Here is an 18940-nt window from a genome sequence, read left to right on the forward strand (position 1 = left end):
AGTCTACTTTAGACAGACTGTCCCTAATGGTGTCTCGTCTCCTCTCTATGAGTTCATTTTAGAGCCTCCAGTTAGTGTGACCCTCGTCTAATCCACCGGACGTGCCACCCTTTGCCCTGTGAACTGAGTGAATAGAGGTTGCTCTTGCCTTTGTCCTTTGATTCTGCGGTGGGAATAGCAGCCACTCTCCTCTGTGTGCTAGGGGTCCCTGATAGAGTTTGGTACAAATTCTTCAAGCTGTTCCCTGTGAAGCTCTTTTCTCTTGCCCAGGGGTGAAGATGGAAGCATGCCCAATTTGTAATCTGACTCTTGCCCCAAAAAAATCCTCCTCAAAAACTCTTAATTGCCTCTCTCTAAATTGTATCCTGGATATTGGGAGGGGTTTAAGAACCTGGTAACGAATCTTCCATTTCTACTTCCTTCAGGATGGAGTTTCAAAATTCACCTCGTTATATGTTATTTAGCACCATGAGATTTCAGCTTAAATTTTCCTTTTTAACATCCTGTTATGTTAGCTTAAGAGTATTTCAGCATCTTCATGAACACTCTTTGACAGTTCTGTCAGCTAAAAGGTTAATTTTTGTTCTTTACCCTAGTTCTGCTCTTTATACGAGCTGTGTGGCCTTAGGCAAGATACATTACCTCTCTGTGCATCCTTTCCTCACTGGTTGTTTTGAGGATTAAATAGATTAATATTAGATTTATTGGTATAAATTTTGAATGATGTCTGGCACATAACACATACCCAATAAGTAAACTATTACAATTACTACTGTTTTGTTAAATCAGAATAGTAGTGTTACATTAAACATAGTCTTAAGAGTTGCTGCTTTGAACTATAAAGAAATGTTGATACTGAAAAATGAAGAATAAAGTAAAATTAGCATTTGTGCCCATATATACTCTACCTTTGGTAAATACAAAGGTAAAGTATGCTAATTATCTGAGAAAATCCTTCAGCAATTCCAGTCTTTAAGAAAGAAAACACATGGAGAAATTTGATAACACATGGAAAAGGCATAGCATAGGATTTAAGTCCAATCACCAACCAAAACATTCATGTCAGCTGGTACTGATGGTCCTGCTGCTATCAGTGTCTCTAATCCTGTCTACTGTGAATGTTGGCTTGTTTACACTGAAGAGAATAAAATGAACTAGAGTTCCAATCTGGGGTCTTTGAAAAGGGAAAACTCAACTGTTTTTATCAAAGGTAGAAGTGAGCACCATAGGCTTTCTACCGACTTGCTTCTAAAAATTGCCCCTGGCTTACGTTCTCAGCATGAAAACAGAAATAACTTTGACCATTCTGTGATGCCTTTGAGATAAGGGGTACCATCCTAAGAACTCAAAAAAACCTTACTGCAAGTCATGAATTATGTTGTATTTGTTGAGTCCTGTACTTGTAACTCAGAGCTGACCCTCCCAAATGAGGTCATAGCAGAGGCAGAAAGGAACAGCGCTTCTACTCCCCAGGGTCAGTGTCGGAAAACCTCTTCCGTTTGAGCATACACACATCTCTGCTTCGTGCAGCCACACATCCGTCTCATTGTTAGACCAGAAAAAACACCAGATCACAGGACATAAGTACTTTGCATAGCAAGCAGATAAAATTAATTATTTCCAACAAATTGTGAATAATTATAAATATTTATAATAATTCTCTCTTTGATGGGATTACTATATAATAGACTGCTTAAAAGCTCTACTGCTTCTCTGGCCTGTATGATGATCTGAGTTTTTTTTTTTCAATAGTTCACCATTTACCATCTCATAAAGTTGTCCTGTATTTTATGAGAATTTAGATGAGCACAGTAACCAGGTTATGTGTCTTCAGGGTATAATCTGACATAGTAGAAAGAAGAATTGCTTTGGAGGTCATACACGCCTGTGTCTGAATTTCTGCTCAGGCAGTGGATAGTCTAGGACTTGGAGATACTTACGTAATGCCTCTGAACCTCACCTTCCTCATCTATGAAAAGTGGATAATGATCACTACCCTATGGAGTTGTTGAATGTTCAATGACATAATGTCTGTAAAGCAACAGACACATAGTAGTGGTAATATTTATAGAACTGGATTTGTTGAGGGTCAGAGATTAAAACATAGTCATAACAGAGCTTCCCTGGTGGCTCAGTGGTAAAGAAGCTGCCTGCCAATGCAGGAGACACGGGTTCGATCCCTGGTCCGTGAAGATCCCACATGCCCTGGACTAAGCACACACCGCAGCTACTGAGCCTGTGCTCTGAAGCCCAGGAGCCTCAACTGTTGGGCCTCGGTGCTGCAACTACTGAAGCCCGAGTGCCCTAGGATCCGAGCTCTGCAACAAGAGAAGCTTGTTTATAGCTGTGGAAATATACCTGGGTCAATGAGGGGCCTGTGAGGATAAGTGGGATAATTGATGCTTGTGTAATGCATAAAAATTATTGGAGAAAAAAATTGTTCATATGCATTTATTCTTTTCCTCTCACAATAAACATTTGTTGATCTCCTAATGTTATGAGATGCTGAAGATACAAAGAAAAAGAGAAGTAAGTGGCAGATGCTATCCAGAAGCTTCCTATATAGTGGCCACTTAAGTTACAAGAAGCCTTCTGTTTTGAAATCTCTTTGTCTCTGCATCACTATCTCAAGTCATTGTTTTCTCCTCAGACACTCACATGCGTAGTACATGCTACGGTGGGATCAAGAAGGGAGTGTGTGTGCGGCCCTTCCCTGGCGCCGTGACCAAGTCTGAATGCTGCTGTGCCAATCCAGACTATGGTTTTGGAGAGCCCTGCCAGCCATGCCCTGCTAAAAACTCAGGTAGACACCTTTGCCAGTTCCGTACCTGAAAAGGAATCTATCTAAGCTAACATTAGGTAGTGGGTCAAAGAGTACCCCGACTCTGAAGTGTTTTGTCTATCTTTAATGAAAGGAAAGAAATCCAAATCTGTGTTGATATGTGAGGCATATATTAAGATCTGGCTTATATTTACTTACGATCTCTAGGGAAAGAGAACACATAGTGAATAGGAAAATTTATCTTATGATCCAATTATGACCGTTAAACCAGATTCTTTACATGAACATGCTAGCTTTCATCTCTCATCATTCTGAAGATAAATAGCATAAAATTTACTTACCATTTTCAAGGTTATGATAAGTTCATGAGAACCTGATTTATTTATTTTTAATTTTCACGAAGAATGGTATTAGGATGCAGTCTATCAGAGTTTGGTCTATAAGGAATCTATCAGTAGTTCCAGAAAGTGATAAATTTCTTTCTGAATGTTACCATATGTTACAGGCACATTAAATGGTTTAATTTGACTATTCTGTGACTGGTTATTCATACTTTTATGAAAACTGTATTGAATAGATGTAAGTACAGCAGGGACTCAAACACAGTCTCTCTTTTTTTTCCCCTTTAAAGTCAAGAAGAGTTGAAAATATAGGTAGGCAAATATATAAATTACAATTTAGTATGATTGCTGCCTTGAAAAGAGATCTAAGGAGCCAGGAGAGCACAAAGGAAGGAGCAGTTCCTGGGGAGACTGGGAAAGACTGCAAAGAAGGATGCATACTTACTTTGGTCTCAAAAAAAAAAGTAAGAATTTCTCAGGTAGATAATGGAAGAAATGCATTCTAGCAAAGCAAGTGGCTAGTAATTCTGTTAAAAAATACTAACTGGACTGTTCAAACCTTAGAAAATTAGTTAGCATCCCTCTGGAAGAATTACTGAGTATGACATTTTTTTAAAAAAGGAGTTAATGAAGTATCTTAATATATCTCAGTGAATTATGCTTATTATGAAAGAATATGCATATTATTTAAGAAAGGAGTTAATGAAGTATCTTAATGTATCTAAGTGAATTATGCATATTATGAAAGAAGTATAAAAATTGATAGCTAGACTAGATAAAAGGATCAGTGAACTAATAAAATGTGTCTAGGAACAATTGTAAATATAAATGGGCTTATAGAATACAATAACGGTGACATTTAGATCAGCAAGAACAAATTGAACTAAAAGTAATGAATATTGTTGATAAATATGGGAAAAAATATGAAGGTAGCTCCCTATATTAAATGTTGCAAAATAACTTTTTTGTAGAAGATGCAAACTTTTTGTTATCTTGTAATGATAAAGGACTCTCAAAACAGGCCCCAAAGACGTGTATGAATTAGAAAAATATTTTCCTTAATTTATAAGGAATTTACATTAATCAATAGGCAAAGTTGAAATCCTCTATAGAAAAAAATACAGTGTACACAAAACTTGAGAAAGCAGAAGTGCAAATGATTGAGTGCCACATAAAAAGATGCCTGATCTGTTTACAATTAAAAGAAGATTTTTAAAAGTGTCATTTTTGTTTACAGATTGGTAAAAATGATTGATTCTCCCGAGTGTTGGGAAGGTTATACCAATATGGATATTCTCTTACACTGCTGCTGAAAGTATAACCTGGGATATTTTGGGAGAGGAAGACTATCAAAAACCTTAAAAGAAACCTAAACTTTGAGCAGTTTTACTTCTAAGAGATTAACCTAGTGACATTTTGAAATTTGTATTATTTTCATCAGTAATAAATTAGTAATTATTTATAAATTTATTTATAAAAATTTATAAATTTATTTATAAAATTTATAAATTTATTTATAAAAATAAATCAGTAATTATTTATTATATCAGCCAAAAAGTTGAACAAACCTAATTTCATCAATAAGAGATTGAACGAGTGTAATACATCCACATAACTGAGAAAAAAATAGTAATCTATTAAATGGGCTATTACGTGAAATGTCTGTTTTAGAATACAGAGGGTCCAAGCCTGCTCCCCCACTTATAACCTCTGTGATCTGAGCATATTACTTCCCATCTCTATTCCAACTTTCTTGGCTATAAAAGAGGGAAAATAACAGTATCTAGTTAGTGGTATTGGGAGGGTTAAATAAATTATTAGATTCAAAATGCTAGAACAGTATCAGGCATATGACATAGTAAATGCTACTTATTACATATGTTTCCTGTTATTGAGAGAAGAAAAAAAAAGCTTAAAATCAATCTCTATAATACAATTTAGATTTTTATTTAAGTTTCCATAAGTAGAAAATATTTGTAATATTTATCAATATATTAATGATTAAGGTGATAATTACAAGTTTGTTTTTTTTTACTTTTTTACGCTTATCTCTGATTTTGGAACTCTTAAAATAATTATGTGCTAGAAAATTGTGATTTGTTTTCAATTTTAAGTTATTTCAGATAATTCTTTTTAATGATAGTTTTGGAGTTATGAAAGTGACTTGTGTATGAAACCGACGTAATTTAGAGCTTTTGATTTCTCTATGTGTTTTTATCTTACAGCTGAATTCCATGGCCTTTGTAGTAGTGGAGTAGGGATCACTGTGGATGGAAGAGGTAACTGTTCAGTTCTCAATCTTATAATAATTACTGCACATCTTTATTATTATAATATTATAGATATGGTATATTTGTATTATAAAATATATCCGTGCAATGTAGTAAGATAAATTTTCTTCTAGAAGAGTGGTTAAAAGCTAGATGATATTAAGCAGTATGTAGATTATCATTTTTTTGCTTAGTAGATAAATACTTATCCGTTAAATATGTGTTGTTAAAAATGTCACTAACAAATTACAGCCATGATTTTATGGATACCTTGCTTAAGAAGAAGCTGCAGTTGGTTAAAAAAAAAAGGGAGTCAGTTTGAAGAAAAAATGTAAAATAATGGCACTGACATAGTTTAAACAAAAATAATCTGTATGAGGTATTTGATATGGGTCTTTAAGAGATATTTGAGATATACTGCCCTGAAAATAAATTGACTATTTATGGCTAGGAATATACTAAAATGTTTCTACCCATCTATAGAAGTACAAAGTTTCAATGAAGTTTTCTTCTTTTAAATTTAGCACTATGATAGACAAAATTCCAATATGGAATTTGAATATTAAGTACATATGTGTTTATAATTTTAAAGTTCTTTTATATGTTAATATAGTATCCTTTGTTTTTTTAAATAAAACTGTAGGGTGCTATTCACCTTTAGTTTGCATAAATATTCCTCTACTTTCATATTTGATGAGACTTTAGACAAATTATAAATTAATTGACAGTAAATATCACATCTTTGCAAAGAACATCAGAAACAAGAGTAAAAATGCCAACTTTTACAAAGATGCTTCTCTCAAAAACCAAAAGACTTGACATTTCTGGAGTATTTAAGGCTTCCTACATTCTAGAAAACAATAGTTACTGTTAAAATTTGAGCATAGGGACCAAAATTTTGTTTTACACCATTTTTTATTCCCTCCCATCATTGCCTCCCCAGCAGAGCCAGCTGCCCCGTTGGAATTTAGTGACTTCTCATACAAGCACATCATTCCTCAAGTCCCACTTCCTATCGTGACAGAGAGTAGTCCTGTTCATGGCTTGTAAAACATTGTGTTCTCAAACATCCACATTTGAACTGACCTCTCCATCAATTTCAACTTATCCACAAGGAGAAACATTTACTAAGTATCATATTGCTTAGTTGACTATAAAAAATGATAATAAAATAGAAATATTCCATGCCTTTGGAACCATAAAATTATATAGAAATCCTAATAAATCTTTGCCTTTTAATTAGATGGTTATAGTACCTATCAAGTTGAGTTTTCCTTTGGGTTTTGAGCCAACAGCCTATAAATTTCTTTATTAATTTTATCATAAATGCCAGCACATTACATGGCTTAATTCTTTGAATTTCTGCCAGTTCCCTTCACTTTTCATTTTTACCAGGGAAGTGTCCCATATCTCTTGATTTTATTCTCACTCCTTATTTTCATTTGCTTTCCCTTTCTGAACAACAGCAAATTGGAGGGTTGCAGGGTTAAACACTATGTGTTTTGAGTGATCTTTACTGGACATACATGTATCAACAGACAGTAAGTGACTGTGAGCATTAAACTTTGAATATTTAATGCAGATATCAATGAGTGTGCTCTGGATCCTGATATATGTGCCAATGGAATTTGTGAAAATCTACGTGGCAGTTACCGGTGTAATTGCAACAGTGGCTATGAACCAGATGCCTCTGGAAGAAATTGTGTTGGTAAGTTATTTGTTTTATTATGCAGGGGCCTTTTGTGTAGTTTAATCTCATGGATCATAGGAGGAATCAAACTATAAATAAGTGACTAAAACTAGAGGTCTTATAGTTTCTCTTGTTTCCTTTTTAGTATAGGGATATAAAAATATTGGAATCAAATACTGTTAAACAGTAACAGACTTTTTAGTGCACAATTTAGTATTAATATTTAAATTAGGTTTTTCCCCCAGATGAATGGACATATAGCCAATTATTGGCCTGTTTTATCTGCATATATCTTAATCCTATAATATTTTACTAGGAAGTGGGACTCAAAAATTAACAAGGTGGTATGTATGGATAATATACTGCTAAGTTGCTTCAGTCGTCTCCGACTCTGTTCGACCCCATAGACGGCAGCCCACCAGGCTCCCCCGTCCCTGGGATTCTCCAGGCAAGAACACTGGAGTGGGTTGCCATTTCCTTCTCCAATGCATGAAAGTGAAAAGTGAAAGTGAAGTAGCTCAGTCCTGTCCAACTCTTCGCGACCCCATGAACTGCAGCCCACCAGGCTCCTCCGTCCATGGGATTTTCCAGGCAAGAGTACTGGAGCGGGGTGCCATTGTCTTCTCCTCGGATAATATACTACATTAAGAAAATTAAATATTACAGGTTGACTTGGAAAGAAACAGTCAATTGCTGCAACATATCCAAATATGATAAATGAGATGGATGTTTCCTTTTGTAATTTATAAGGGAATGTTTGAAAAACCTCAAATACATAATTCTTATATTCAAGAATTTGTGAAAAATCTAGATTTTCCAGCAGAGCACTTGAGTCCACTTTTATAAAATGAATGTTAATCAATCCTTCATTATATATAATAATTTTTACATCTACCACTAATGACTCAAATACAAGTCTTGATTATGATTAGAAAGAAATATATTTTTCCATGTTTATGGTTTTGAGTTTTATTACTGATATATGTTACTATATATCCATCTCACCTTGAGTTGAAGATACACATATAATGGATGTATGAAATTATATTAAATATCATGCACTTAACAATAGATTTTGATACCTATTGTCAGGGGCCCCAGCCAGAGATTGTTGAACACTTATAAAACTATGCAAACCACCTAGCTTTTATTCCCTAAAAGCAAAGTCACTTCCAGCATAGCATCTAAGTACAGCTGAGTGCATGGGTACCCTACTGAAAACAAGGAAATTCAATGAACATTCACACACTGAACACGGTTCATGGCAGTGCTCAACTACATGCATAATTTTAATAAAATTAAAACTAGATTTTAAAATAAAAAAAACAAATTTCAATTTTAGTTTACTTAGGTCTGCCCTAACAAAGTACCCAAAATGGGGTTACTTAAAACAATGGGAATCGATGTTATAGTTTGGAAGTCGAAAGTCCAAAATCGAGGTGTCAGTGGGGCCATGCTCTCACTAGGGGAGAATCCTTCCTTTCCTCTTCTAGGGGAGAAGGGCTCGGTGGGAGAATCCTTCTTTTCCTCTCCAGTCTCAGGTGTTTGCAGGCAGTCTTTAGCATTGCTCAGTGTTTAGATGTGTCACTCTAGCTACACGCCTGTCTTTCCCCTGTGCATCTTCACATCAACTTCCCTCTGTATGTGTCTGTCCCTGTGTCATAATTTCCCCTTTATTGCTGCCGTTGGTGTCCACACCTATACTTGAATACAACCTACCCAAAGGATCTTATTTTAATTTGATTACTCTATTTAAGAATCCTGTTTCTAAATCAGGTCACATTCTGAGGTACTGGGGGTTAGGGATTCAAAATATTTTTTTGAGAGACACATTTCAACCCACAGCATGGATCAGTGGATAAATACATTGTGATTGGGCCTCTTGGCAAAGTGTATAATCTTGGGGGAGACTATAATGATGCTTAAAATGTAATACTACTGCAAGTCAACAAGTAAATGAAGAACAAAGTAGTCATGTGCCTTTTCCAAAGCATTAACACACATCCCAGGGACTTTAGAACATCTTAAGAGTAAGCACAAGATTGTTCCATTTGAGTAAAATGTATTTTGCTTAGGGTCAAGGAATGTGCTTTGGGTACAAAGAGACAGAGTAAGGTATGGGATGAGGAAGAAAAACAAATAACGAAATTAAAACATTTTGAGCATCATACTGTCCGTTTCACTGTGTGTGTCTCCTGTCTTCTAACGGTGGCTTCCAGACATTGATGAGTGCCTGGTAAACAGACTGCTGTGCGACAATGGTCTGTGCCGAAACACACCTGGGAGCTACAGCTGCACCTGCCCACCTGGCTACGTGTTCAGGACTGAGACAGAGACGTGCGAAGGTAAGAGCCGCTTTTCTTCATTGTGAATAGTAAGCATCTTAATATGCATGAACCTCAAATACATTATCAAGCAATAGAGCAAAAAGAATGTTGTTTGAATATGTTTTAAATTTTACGATCTCAGCTGATCTGCCAGTTTTAGAAATAGCATGCATCTAGCCCAGTTTATAAATACCATCAGTTTTGTCCCATTCAGAAGAAATATCAACACACATTTTGAAGTTAATGAAAATAAGTGAAAGAAGCCAGTTTGTTTCACTTGCTGATAAAATATCAGATTTTTGTTTGTTTGGTTTTCCCTTTTTAAAACCAATGTAACACATTAGCCTAGGAGAACCTGAACTCACAACAAAGTCAGCTCTTCGGCATTTTATTTATCAAATGATTGATAGACTTCAGAGGTTGGCCCAGAAAATAGGCTAACCTATATTTGAGGCCTGAGTAAAAATGGTCACCTAAATTAAATTTATAGTCCAAGAAAATTGTTCTTTCCTTTTGAAAGTTATGGCTTGAATTTAAGGATCATGAATTGCTGTTTAAAAAAACCTTCCTTTTCTTTTAAGCCCATTTTTCTGCAGTGAAAGCTATATGAATCAGTTAAATGCTTCAGAAAGGCCCCATTTTCAGTGAGATACTAGCTAAGCTATGAGTATCTTCAATTATATTTCTGTTCCTTGATCAAAGTACTGTGTATTTCAGGATAATTTGCTGTATGACTACTGGTCATTATTCCTTTTCAGTTGCACTGTGTGGGCCTACAGAAGTATCCCATGACATTCTCAAATCCAATAACTACTTCTGAATAGTAACTTTAAAAAAAAGATTTCATCTTAAGATATTTGGAATAACCCTTTTTTAAATATATTAAAGTATTTATTTCCTGGTAACTTCATAGCCAAGAAAGCTGCCATAGTAATATCATGCAAAAAGATGTTAACATTCTCTTCTTCTTGTTTAACTTCAAAGCATTCTTACGAACAGAAACAACTTAGGACTCAAACAAGATGCCGAAATACAGATGACTCAGCTGAAGTCAATGCAATGCAATTACAAAGTGCAATTCTAAGTTTGGATTGAATTTGAGGGACCAGTGAAAAACAGTAATTAGCCTGAAGAGAGAAAAAAAGTAAAGAAAAATGAAAACCTCAGTATAAAATGCAGTTTTTCTAAACTTAGTTCAGATAACTGTTGAGTTCCCCTCCTGTCCACACCTTTTTCAGGAGCTCCTCAAAGAGAAGCATACTTTCCATTCCTGACTAAAGTACTTGAAGATTCATTCATCTTGTCCATAGATGAACAGAGACATCTGTCAGTATTTTTTTTTCTCTTAGTATCTTTTTTCATTAGTCCAAGCTTCCCAAGTGTATGCATCCAGAGTTTTTATCTTTTAGCACCCATACCCACTCTCCTTGGGCTTCTCCAATGGCTTAGGGGTAAAGAATCTGCCTGCCATACAAGAGATGCAGGAAATACAGGTTATTCCTTGGTCAGGAAGATCCCCTGGAGAAGAAAATGGCAAACCACTCCAGTACGTTAGCCTAAAAAATCCTATGGACAGAGGGGCCTGGCGGGCTGCAATCCAAAGGTTTGCAAAGAGTAGGGCGTGACTGAACATGAGCCCCCTCCCCTCAACACCTTTTATCCTTCAGAACTGCCATGAGAAATGCATTTTGTAAAAGAACATAATTCCAAACCATGAGTTTACTCCATGAGTTTTTTGGGAGGGTAGGAGAAGAGATTTCAACAATTGTGTTTCCTTTTGTTTTTATTCCTGAATTTCTACACCTCCTTCCCACTGCCCTTTTTCAGTTTTATCTATTGCCTATTGGAGCGATCTATTGTTAAATGTCAGGAAGCTCTGAAAGCAATAATAACTTAGGATATCATCTTCATTTAACTGAGAAGCTGATGATTATTTGAACTGGTTTCCCTGTCCAGTGACAGAACGCTCTTGTGCCATTGTGAGGGAGACACAGCAGGGAGCTATATGGATGGTGTCTGATTCAATTTGGTCAGTTTGGTTTGAATACCAGATTGTCAATATTTATAGCACATTGCTTCCATTTTGACAAGTAAGATGAACTTGAAGCATACTAAGAGGTAAACTGTCAAAGCATAAATAAAAGGGATTCACCTACTTAGGTGACAAAGTGAAGAGTGGTGTTGAATAGTATGACATTGCTGTGTTTAATCGCTCAATTGTATCTGACTCTTTGTGACCCCATGGACTGTAGCCCTGAAGGCTCCTCTGTCCGTGGGGATTTTCCAGGGATCAAACCCAGGTCTCCCACTCTGCAGGCAGATTCTTTACCATCTGAGCTACCAGGGAAGCCCAAGAATACTGGAGTGGGTAGCCTATCCCTTCTTCAGGGGATTTTCCCAACCCAGGAATCAAACCGGGGTCTCCTGCATTGCAGGTGAATTCTTTTCCAGCTGAGCTACCAGGGAAGCACAAGTATGACACTAGATGATTACATAAATGTTAGTGCATAGTAATACCAAATCAAGCTGCAGCAACGGTGTAAAAGCATGGTCTTTACTTATTTTGCCAAAGAATAATTGTTCCTGATAAACTAGCCTTTTCTTTAATATGAAATATGTTTTATATCTGACATTATAAGAAAGAAGTTCATGTTATGTAAATAAAAGAGAAATGATAGAGAAATATTTGGGTTCTAGCCTTATGACATTGGTGGAAATAAAAATGATTTATTGTGAAAAACTCAACCAGATAAATGTTATTTCTACGCTTTCATCCCACTATTAAGTTATTTGCATTTAATTAAAGTGTTTTGCAAAAAAGAAATAGACCTAAAGACCATGGAAATCTTTTCCCCTTGGGTGTCCTTATTTCCAGCCTTGCATTCACACGATAAATTTGTGTGCCTGAAGCAGTTCTCTGCATGCTATTCTTTCTAAACTAATTTCCAAAGACTAGGCAGGGAGTTATTAGCCAATTCATTGTCAATTCCAGCTTTCTCTCTATATATTTGCTATATGCACTAATTTTACTTGTCATTCATGTTTTCAACAGTCTATTTTAAGTATGTATTAAAAAGCAGTAATCAAGTTTCTCTGATATTTCAAACCAAAGTTACAAAAATTTATTTTACTTTTTTTGTTTGAGCTCTGAGAGTCTGTGAAAGTTAAAATTTTTACAGCAAGCGCTGTGGTTTAGATTGTGTTTCCAGTGACATAACTAGTTAAATGTAAACCAGATGTGCTTTGAAGTTTATTTCCAGGAATGTACAGTGAACTGTTTCAGTTCCTGGTTCCATGACATTTATAACATAAAAACAATGTATTTAAAGAAAAATTAAACAGTTGATATCTGTAGCTGTCATTGCATGTGTTTATACCTTTTGAGTTCATAATTGCTTAATATAAAATCAGGATTTTGCGCGTTGATGAAATTGACATTTTTCTTTTTGGGGAGGTTCTTAACAGATTAAATTAATAGGTGATATATAGTCTGTCTTCAGATTAAGTATCTGCTTCTTTTTTGGCTCTCTGATTTGTTTTTACATTGTGGTTTTTTTTTTTTTAATTTAGTACTCTGGAGTAGATGTTTTCATTCCAAATCTGTGCTGTATTTACAAAACCTGCTCTTATATTTTTAGGAGGCTTTCTTGCTACAAAGGACCTGAAAGAAAGATGAGTTTATATTTCTTAAAAACAATTTCTACTTCAAGAATCCATTAAATACCTGGGTATTATTTAGTAGTTTTGAAATAGCAAAGAGGAAACATAACTGTTTTCCACATGGATTTTTAAGTTTGCATTTCAAGTCTACAGACTTGAAATTAGCAATGAGCCCTTCCTTTTCAGAACCAATTTAGTTTATATTTGACTTGAGATGTTCAAGAGTAAATGTTATGATCTTCTAGTTATTTGCATGTTTTCCTCAATATAATATTCCTGTTTAATTCAAAGAGGTGCTTAGAAAAAAATAATAAATACTATGGTGAATTCAGAAATGGTAGTATTCAACAAAAGGGTATCTTAAAGTATGTTGACCTGTTTCAGATAATTAACCAGTTATAGAAAGAAATCTGAGTATGTTTTCCTTAAATTGAGTGGTTTAATTTATACTGAAAGTCAGTCTTTGATATTGTTTTTAGTAGTTTAGCTAAATCTTGTATTTATTTTTAATGAACTTGTATTAAACTATTTAACCTTATTGGTTTAACATCTTGTTTAGTCACTACTTGAGAATATAGGCTTACTCTAATTCCATCATACTTCTGACCATCGACAGGAATTGTTGATTAGATATAATTGTAGATTATGATATGCAATTTGACTTCAGACTCAAATCAATGAGAGTAAAAATCTATTTAATACAATTAAAAGTTTATTTTTCCTCTTCTTTTATTTTAGCACAATGAGTTGTGCTTTGAAATGGTCTCACACCAGGACTTCCTGGTGGTCCAGTGGTTGAGAACCTATTGCCTTGCAACGCAAGGGATGTGAGTTCCATCCCCAGTGGGGGACCTAAGTTCTCATATGCAACAGAGCAACTAAGCCCATGAACTTAAGACCCAATGCAGCCAAATAAATAAATAAATATTTTTTGAAATGTCTCAAACCAAACATGGAAATGTGAACAGGAAGGTGGAGAAGGGCTGGAAGAGAAGGCTCTACCTGGTGTTAAAGTTTCATCCCTTATTTCCTGATGTGTATCCAGGAGTTTGGAATTAAAACCAGGATTGCGATGTGTTGTCTCTACTACAGGCTTTTTAAATTCTTCCAAAACCTCATGGAATCACCAATGACAGAAACAGTCACCTTCGTGCATAGCACTCATTGCACCTAGGAATATGTTGCTTTCATGGAATCAGAATTTGAATTTCCCACAGGAAAATTATATCTCATTACCAGAGAAAATTAATCCAATTTATGTAAAGTTGTAGTGAAACAGTAAAGATACTGAACCCTTTCAGAACAGGCTGATTCCTGTCGTCCTGCTGAGTCCCCCAGCTGTGCACATGTATATCCATACTGTAAAATGCACGTCTCCATTCCCCATTCACTTTATGCCTCATAGATCCATATTAAAATCACAAGAGCCAAGTTTACCAGACGTTCTGGCATAGCGTGGCTTGTTGGAATAATATTTTCCAGAAACACATGGCAGCTCTAACAGAATCTTTTCCTTCTGGATTGTAGATATAAATGAATGTGAAAGCAACCCATGTGTCAATGGGGCCTGCAGGAACAACCTTGGATCTTTCAATTGTGAATGTTCTCCTGGCAGCAAACTCAGCTCGACAGGATTGATCTGTATTGGTAAGATCTGTGCGTGGTGCTGATGTTTCAGTTTCACTCCAAAGATAAGCAGAGACACCAGGACTTACTGTGGGTAAACAGTACATGATCACAGGAAGCTAATAATTTAGGAGTTACTTCAGTTGTTTTCTCTTGTTATCCAGGTAGGAGTAAAACATGATAGTTTACACTAGACAGACTCTTAAATTTTGTTAGATTCTAGGAAGCATTCTTTTTGTGTAAGTGTATATATATATATATATATATGTATGTATGTATGTATTATACCATAAATTATAAGCATTTCCATACCACACACATATTTATATTCATTCCCCAGGAATGCCTTAGGCAGCAATACAATCAAATCCTTACTGCATACTTTTTATAAACAACCTTCAATGGTAAACAAAAATGTGATCACATTTGGACTCAGTTAACAGGACAAGAACTTGAAGAGTTGAAACTTTAAACAAATAGAAAGAATTTGTTGGTTTTTAAAAAATTTCTTCTATCAGTCATAACTTTATGAATGCCAAAGAATTCTTGCTTTGGAAAATCTCTAAGAGAGAAAGATTTGAAAACTTCCAGGACTAACATGTTTCAATGTATCTCAAAATGTAGAAGGTCAGTTCTTGATAAAGGCATGCGAGCGTGCTCAGTCTCTTCAGTCATGTCCAACTCTCTGCGACCCCATGGACCACGACTCGCCAGGTTCCTCTGTCCATGGGATTCTCCAGGCAAGAATACTGGAGTGGGTTGCCCTTTCCTTCTCCAGTGATAAAGTATGAAGTGAGTGAAGTGAAGTCGCTCAGTCGTGTCCGACTCTTAGCGACCCCATGGACTGTAGTCTACCAGGCTCCTCCGTCCATGGGATTCTCCAGGCAAGAATACTGGAGTGGGGTGCCATTTCCTTCTCCATTGATAAAGGCAGTAGGACATAAATAAAATGAAGCAGTCAGATCTATTATAATGTTACTATAAGCAACTCTTCAGCTTATGTAAGAGAAAAAACCGATCTCAGTAGTTCTTTCCTGCTTCTAGTGTCTAAGGCTACACTGACTAGATATACATACTTTACATTTTTACCTAGTATCCACTTTTGGTGGTGGTTTAGTTGCTAGGTCGTGTCCGACTCTTGAGACCCTATGGACTATGGCCTTCCAGGCTCTTCTGTCTGTGGGATCTCAAAGTGAACTAAATATATATTTCCAAATAGGGAGGTGTTACGGTTTTATGTAGTGCCAAATGAATTGGAAGTTTTTGTTTGCTATCTATTCAATATGAATTTTCAGTTTAGTGTTTGCCAAAGACAATAGAATTTTCCATATTATATCTGATGCTAACAGTATTTAGCTGGATACTTAGAGTACCTGTCTGTCACAGGAAGGAGAAATGATGAAGTCCAAAGTTTCAATGAAAACCTTCCCTTTGGAAATGCCAGCATTCAATTTCCCAATGGGGTACAGCTGGTGAAATTTGAGCCTTGCTCCGCTCTCCATACTAGAAAATAGGCTGCCATCTGCCTAGGGCATTACTTTCTTTCTCACAGAATTCCTGGTTGGGGGTGGAGGGGGTGCATATGGATTGGATCTGGTAAGGCAGAAATATTTTTGTTAAGCCACAGTTTCCAACTGAGATAGAATCATTTTATTATGCAAAGGAAATAAACTCAGCATTAGTCAATTAATGTCTCAGAAAACTAAATCTGTATGCCACTTGGGCATCAAAGATACCTTAAGAGTTTTTGCTTCATCATAAACACTTCTGGGATTTTGGCCTCTTACTCTTATAGTTAATTATTAATGAATAAAAAAACAAAGACATTTTATTTCCAAGTTATTATGTTGGACACCTAAACCCCACAATATTTTTCTAAGCCAATGTATTATGTGTGTTCATTCATTGTAATAAGATTTGAGTATCTCAGCCAAAAGCTGCTCAGAAAGAAGTTTACTTAATATGTTTACATTTTAGACATTATTTTATCTGCTTTTTTTCATTAAAAACAATTCAAGCTTTAAAAACAAATAGGAAAATATACATAAGAAATATTATGAATGTACTTTTTAAATAAGACTGTCAAATGGCTTTAATCAGTGTTTAGCCTGCAAATTGCCCCTTGGTAGGAACCAAATCTCTAAATTTAAAACTGAATAAAAATCCCCTGATGTAATTTCGAATTTAAAATTAAATGGGAACATAAATGAATTAGTTAGATACAAAGAATATTTCAGGATTTAGAACGTATTCTGCAAGCTTCATAAACATAAACCAATCTTCAGCTGTTCTAGACTGCTTGAAGAGACTATTATTTTCTGATTGAAGTGATGAAATATAATAGAACAATATATTTGATTAATCTTTCCTGCATTATACTGCTTCCATCTGATGGCTCTGCATAATCCATACCAGTTTCCCTCATCTTTGGCTCGGATCTGAGTTCTGTCCTCACATTTCATGGACACAACAGGGGCAGTGAGCTCTCTGTTGTAAAATCCAATGGTCGATTCTTGTTCCTCATCTTAGTCTATTAACAGTATTGAACAGAGTTCATCACTCACCCCCTCTCAAGAAGTTTTTCCTTTTGGCCTTCTCTTTTTCTCCTTTCACTCTCCTGGCCTCTTTCCTGTTGCCTTTGTTAAATCTTTCATTTTCTCCTGCTATCCAGTTGGAAATGTCTCACAGGTCAGTCTCGGGGTCCTGGGATGGTTTTGCATCTCTGTTTTACGTACATGCTTAGATGTCCTCTACATTAACTCTCACAATTCTCTCTCTAGCCTTAATCTCTCCACCAGGTTCAGACTTGTCTTTCTAATTATCTGCATAGTATCTCCACTGGGGTGTCTAATTGGCATATCAAACAGCATGTCTAAAACCAAATTTCTATCTTTCAGCTCAAATCTGGGTCTCCTAGAAGCAGTTCTGTCTTGACAAATTGTAACTCTATTTTTATAATTGGAGTCATTCTTGATGCCTTTCTCTAAAGCTTCAGGTTGAATCCATCTAAATCCTGTTGATTGTACTCAAAGTTTTTCCATATTTCAACCCCTTCTCACCATCAATTTCAACAACCCCCAATCCAAGCCACCATTATTTTTCTTTTTGACTATTCCTATAGCCTCTAGCTTATCTGCTTACCCTGCTTTATTTTTTTGGAGAGCTTAACCAACCTCTGACTATATAGCTACATCTATACTGTGACTGCATGTGTGTGTAGTTACATATATACCTATACACACACAAGAAGAAACAATAAGGAGAGATGGATTGTGTATGAATGTATGTCTATTGATTTTGTGAGTTTTCAGTGTTGATACAATACCAGTCTAAAGAAGCACTAAGTTGCGGAATGAGGCCTCTAAAATCACACAGTGCAAGTTTGAATCTTGATGCTGGCCCTCCTGGCTGGGTGACCTTCTTCTGGTAAATTAGTTGACCCCTGTGCCTCAGTTTTCTCTTCTACCAGTTGTCTGTATCGTATAGGGTTGTTTTAAGGGGTAAATAAACTAATATATGGAAAGCCTTTCATAGTGCTTGTTGCTGCCTCAATAAATGTTAGTAAATATTTATCACAGTATATCTTAAAATGACTACAATCAAGGTGATAAATCAGTAATTAACCCAGTTCTTAAAAGACCATTTGAATACACAGTGGCCTTACACTGTCATCTCTGTTTCCTCTATGCTATGGAATTTGCAGGTTAAACCTATAAAAAAATTTATAATGTGATAGCTGATACAAATGCATATGAGCAAATCTCTTTCATTTGTGCACAGTTTTTATCCAAATTAAATCTCAAAATAGAAAAAAGCAGACTACCCATCTCTTCTTCGCATCCTTGCCCCATAGCTCCTTGTCTTCAGTCAAGGACAGAGGTGTTTCCTTTGTTTTACCCTTGAGGTTTGATTCCTGAGTTGGGAGGATCCCCTAGAGAAGGGATCAGCTACCCACTCCAGTATTCTTGGACTTCTCTGGCTCAGATGGTAAAGAATCCTCCTGTGTTTCTGGTTATATTGTTTTTATTGTAAAACCTTATTGGTCCTTATTATTAAATGAGTTTTAAATAAAATAAATGCTGTAGGAATATGTTTTTACTTTATTGCCTTCCAAGTCTATGACTGCAATATGCTATTAAGCTTTTTGTTCAATCATTTTACACATCACCTGCAGAGAGACCATCTCAGGAGCTTTTCACATGTGGACTCCTAGGCCACACATCCGGAGAATCTGCATTTTGACT

At 35.7% G+C, this 18940-nt stretch overlaps 1 protein-coding gene across 1 annotated transcript in view; it reads left to right on the forward strand.

Annotated features, from left to right (window-relative positions):
• The window catches only part of FBN2 (fibrillin 2), a 223308-nt gene that overhangs the window by 131581 nt on the left and 72787 nt on the right, over positions 1 to 18940 (forward strand). Inside the window, exons 16-20 of the mRNA XM_070374044.1 lie at positions 2651 to 2803; positions 5349 to 5402; positions 6976 to 7101; positions 9303 to 9428; positions 14598 to 14717. Coding sequence (XP_070230145.1) covers positions 2651 to 2803; positions 5349 to 5402; positions 6976 to 7101; positions 9303 to 9428; positions 14598 to 14717 — 579 coding nt within the window. The remainder of the gene's footprint in view (positions 1 to 2650; positions 2804 to 5348; positions 5403 to 6975; positions 7102 to 9302; positions 9429 to 14597; positions 14718 to 18940) is intronic.

Source organism: Bos mutus, chromosome 7, assembly GCF_027580195.1.
Source record: "Bos mutus isolate GX-2022 chromosome 7, NWIPB_WYAK_1.1, whole genome shotgun sequence".
NCBI classification, from domain to species: domain Eukaryota; kingdom Metazoa; phylum Chordata; class Mammalia; order Artiodactyla; family Bovidae; genus Bos; species Bos mutus.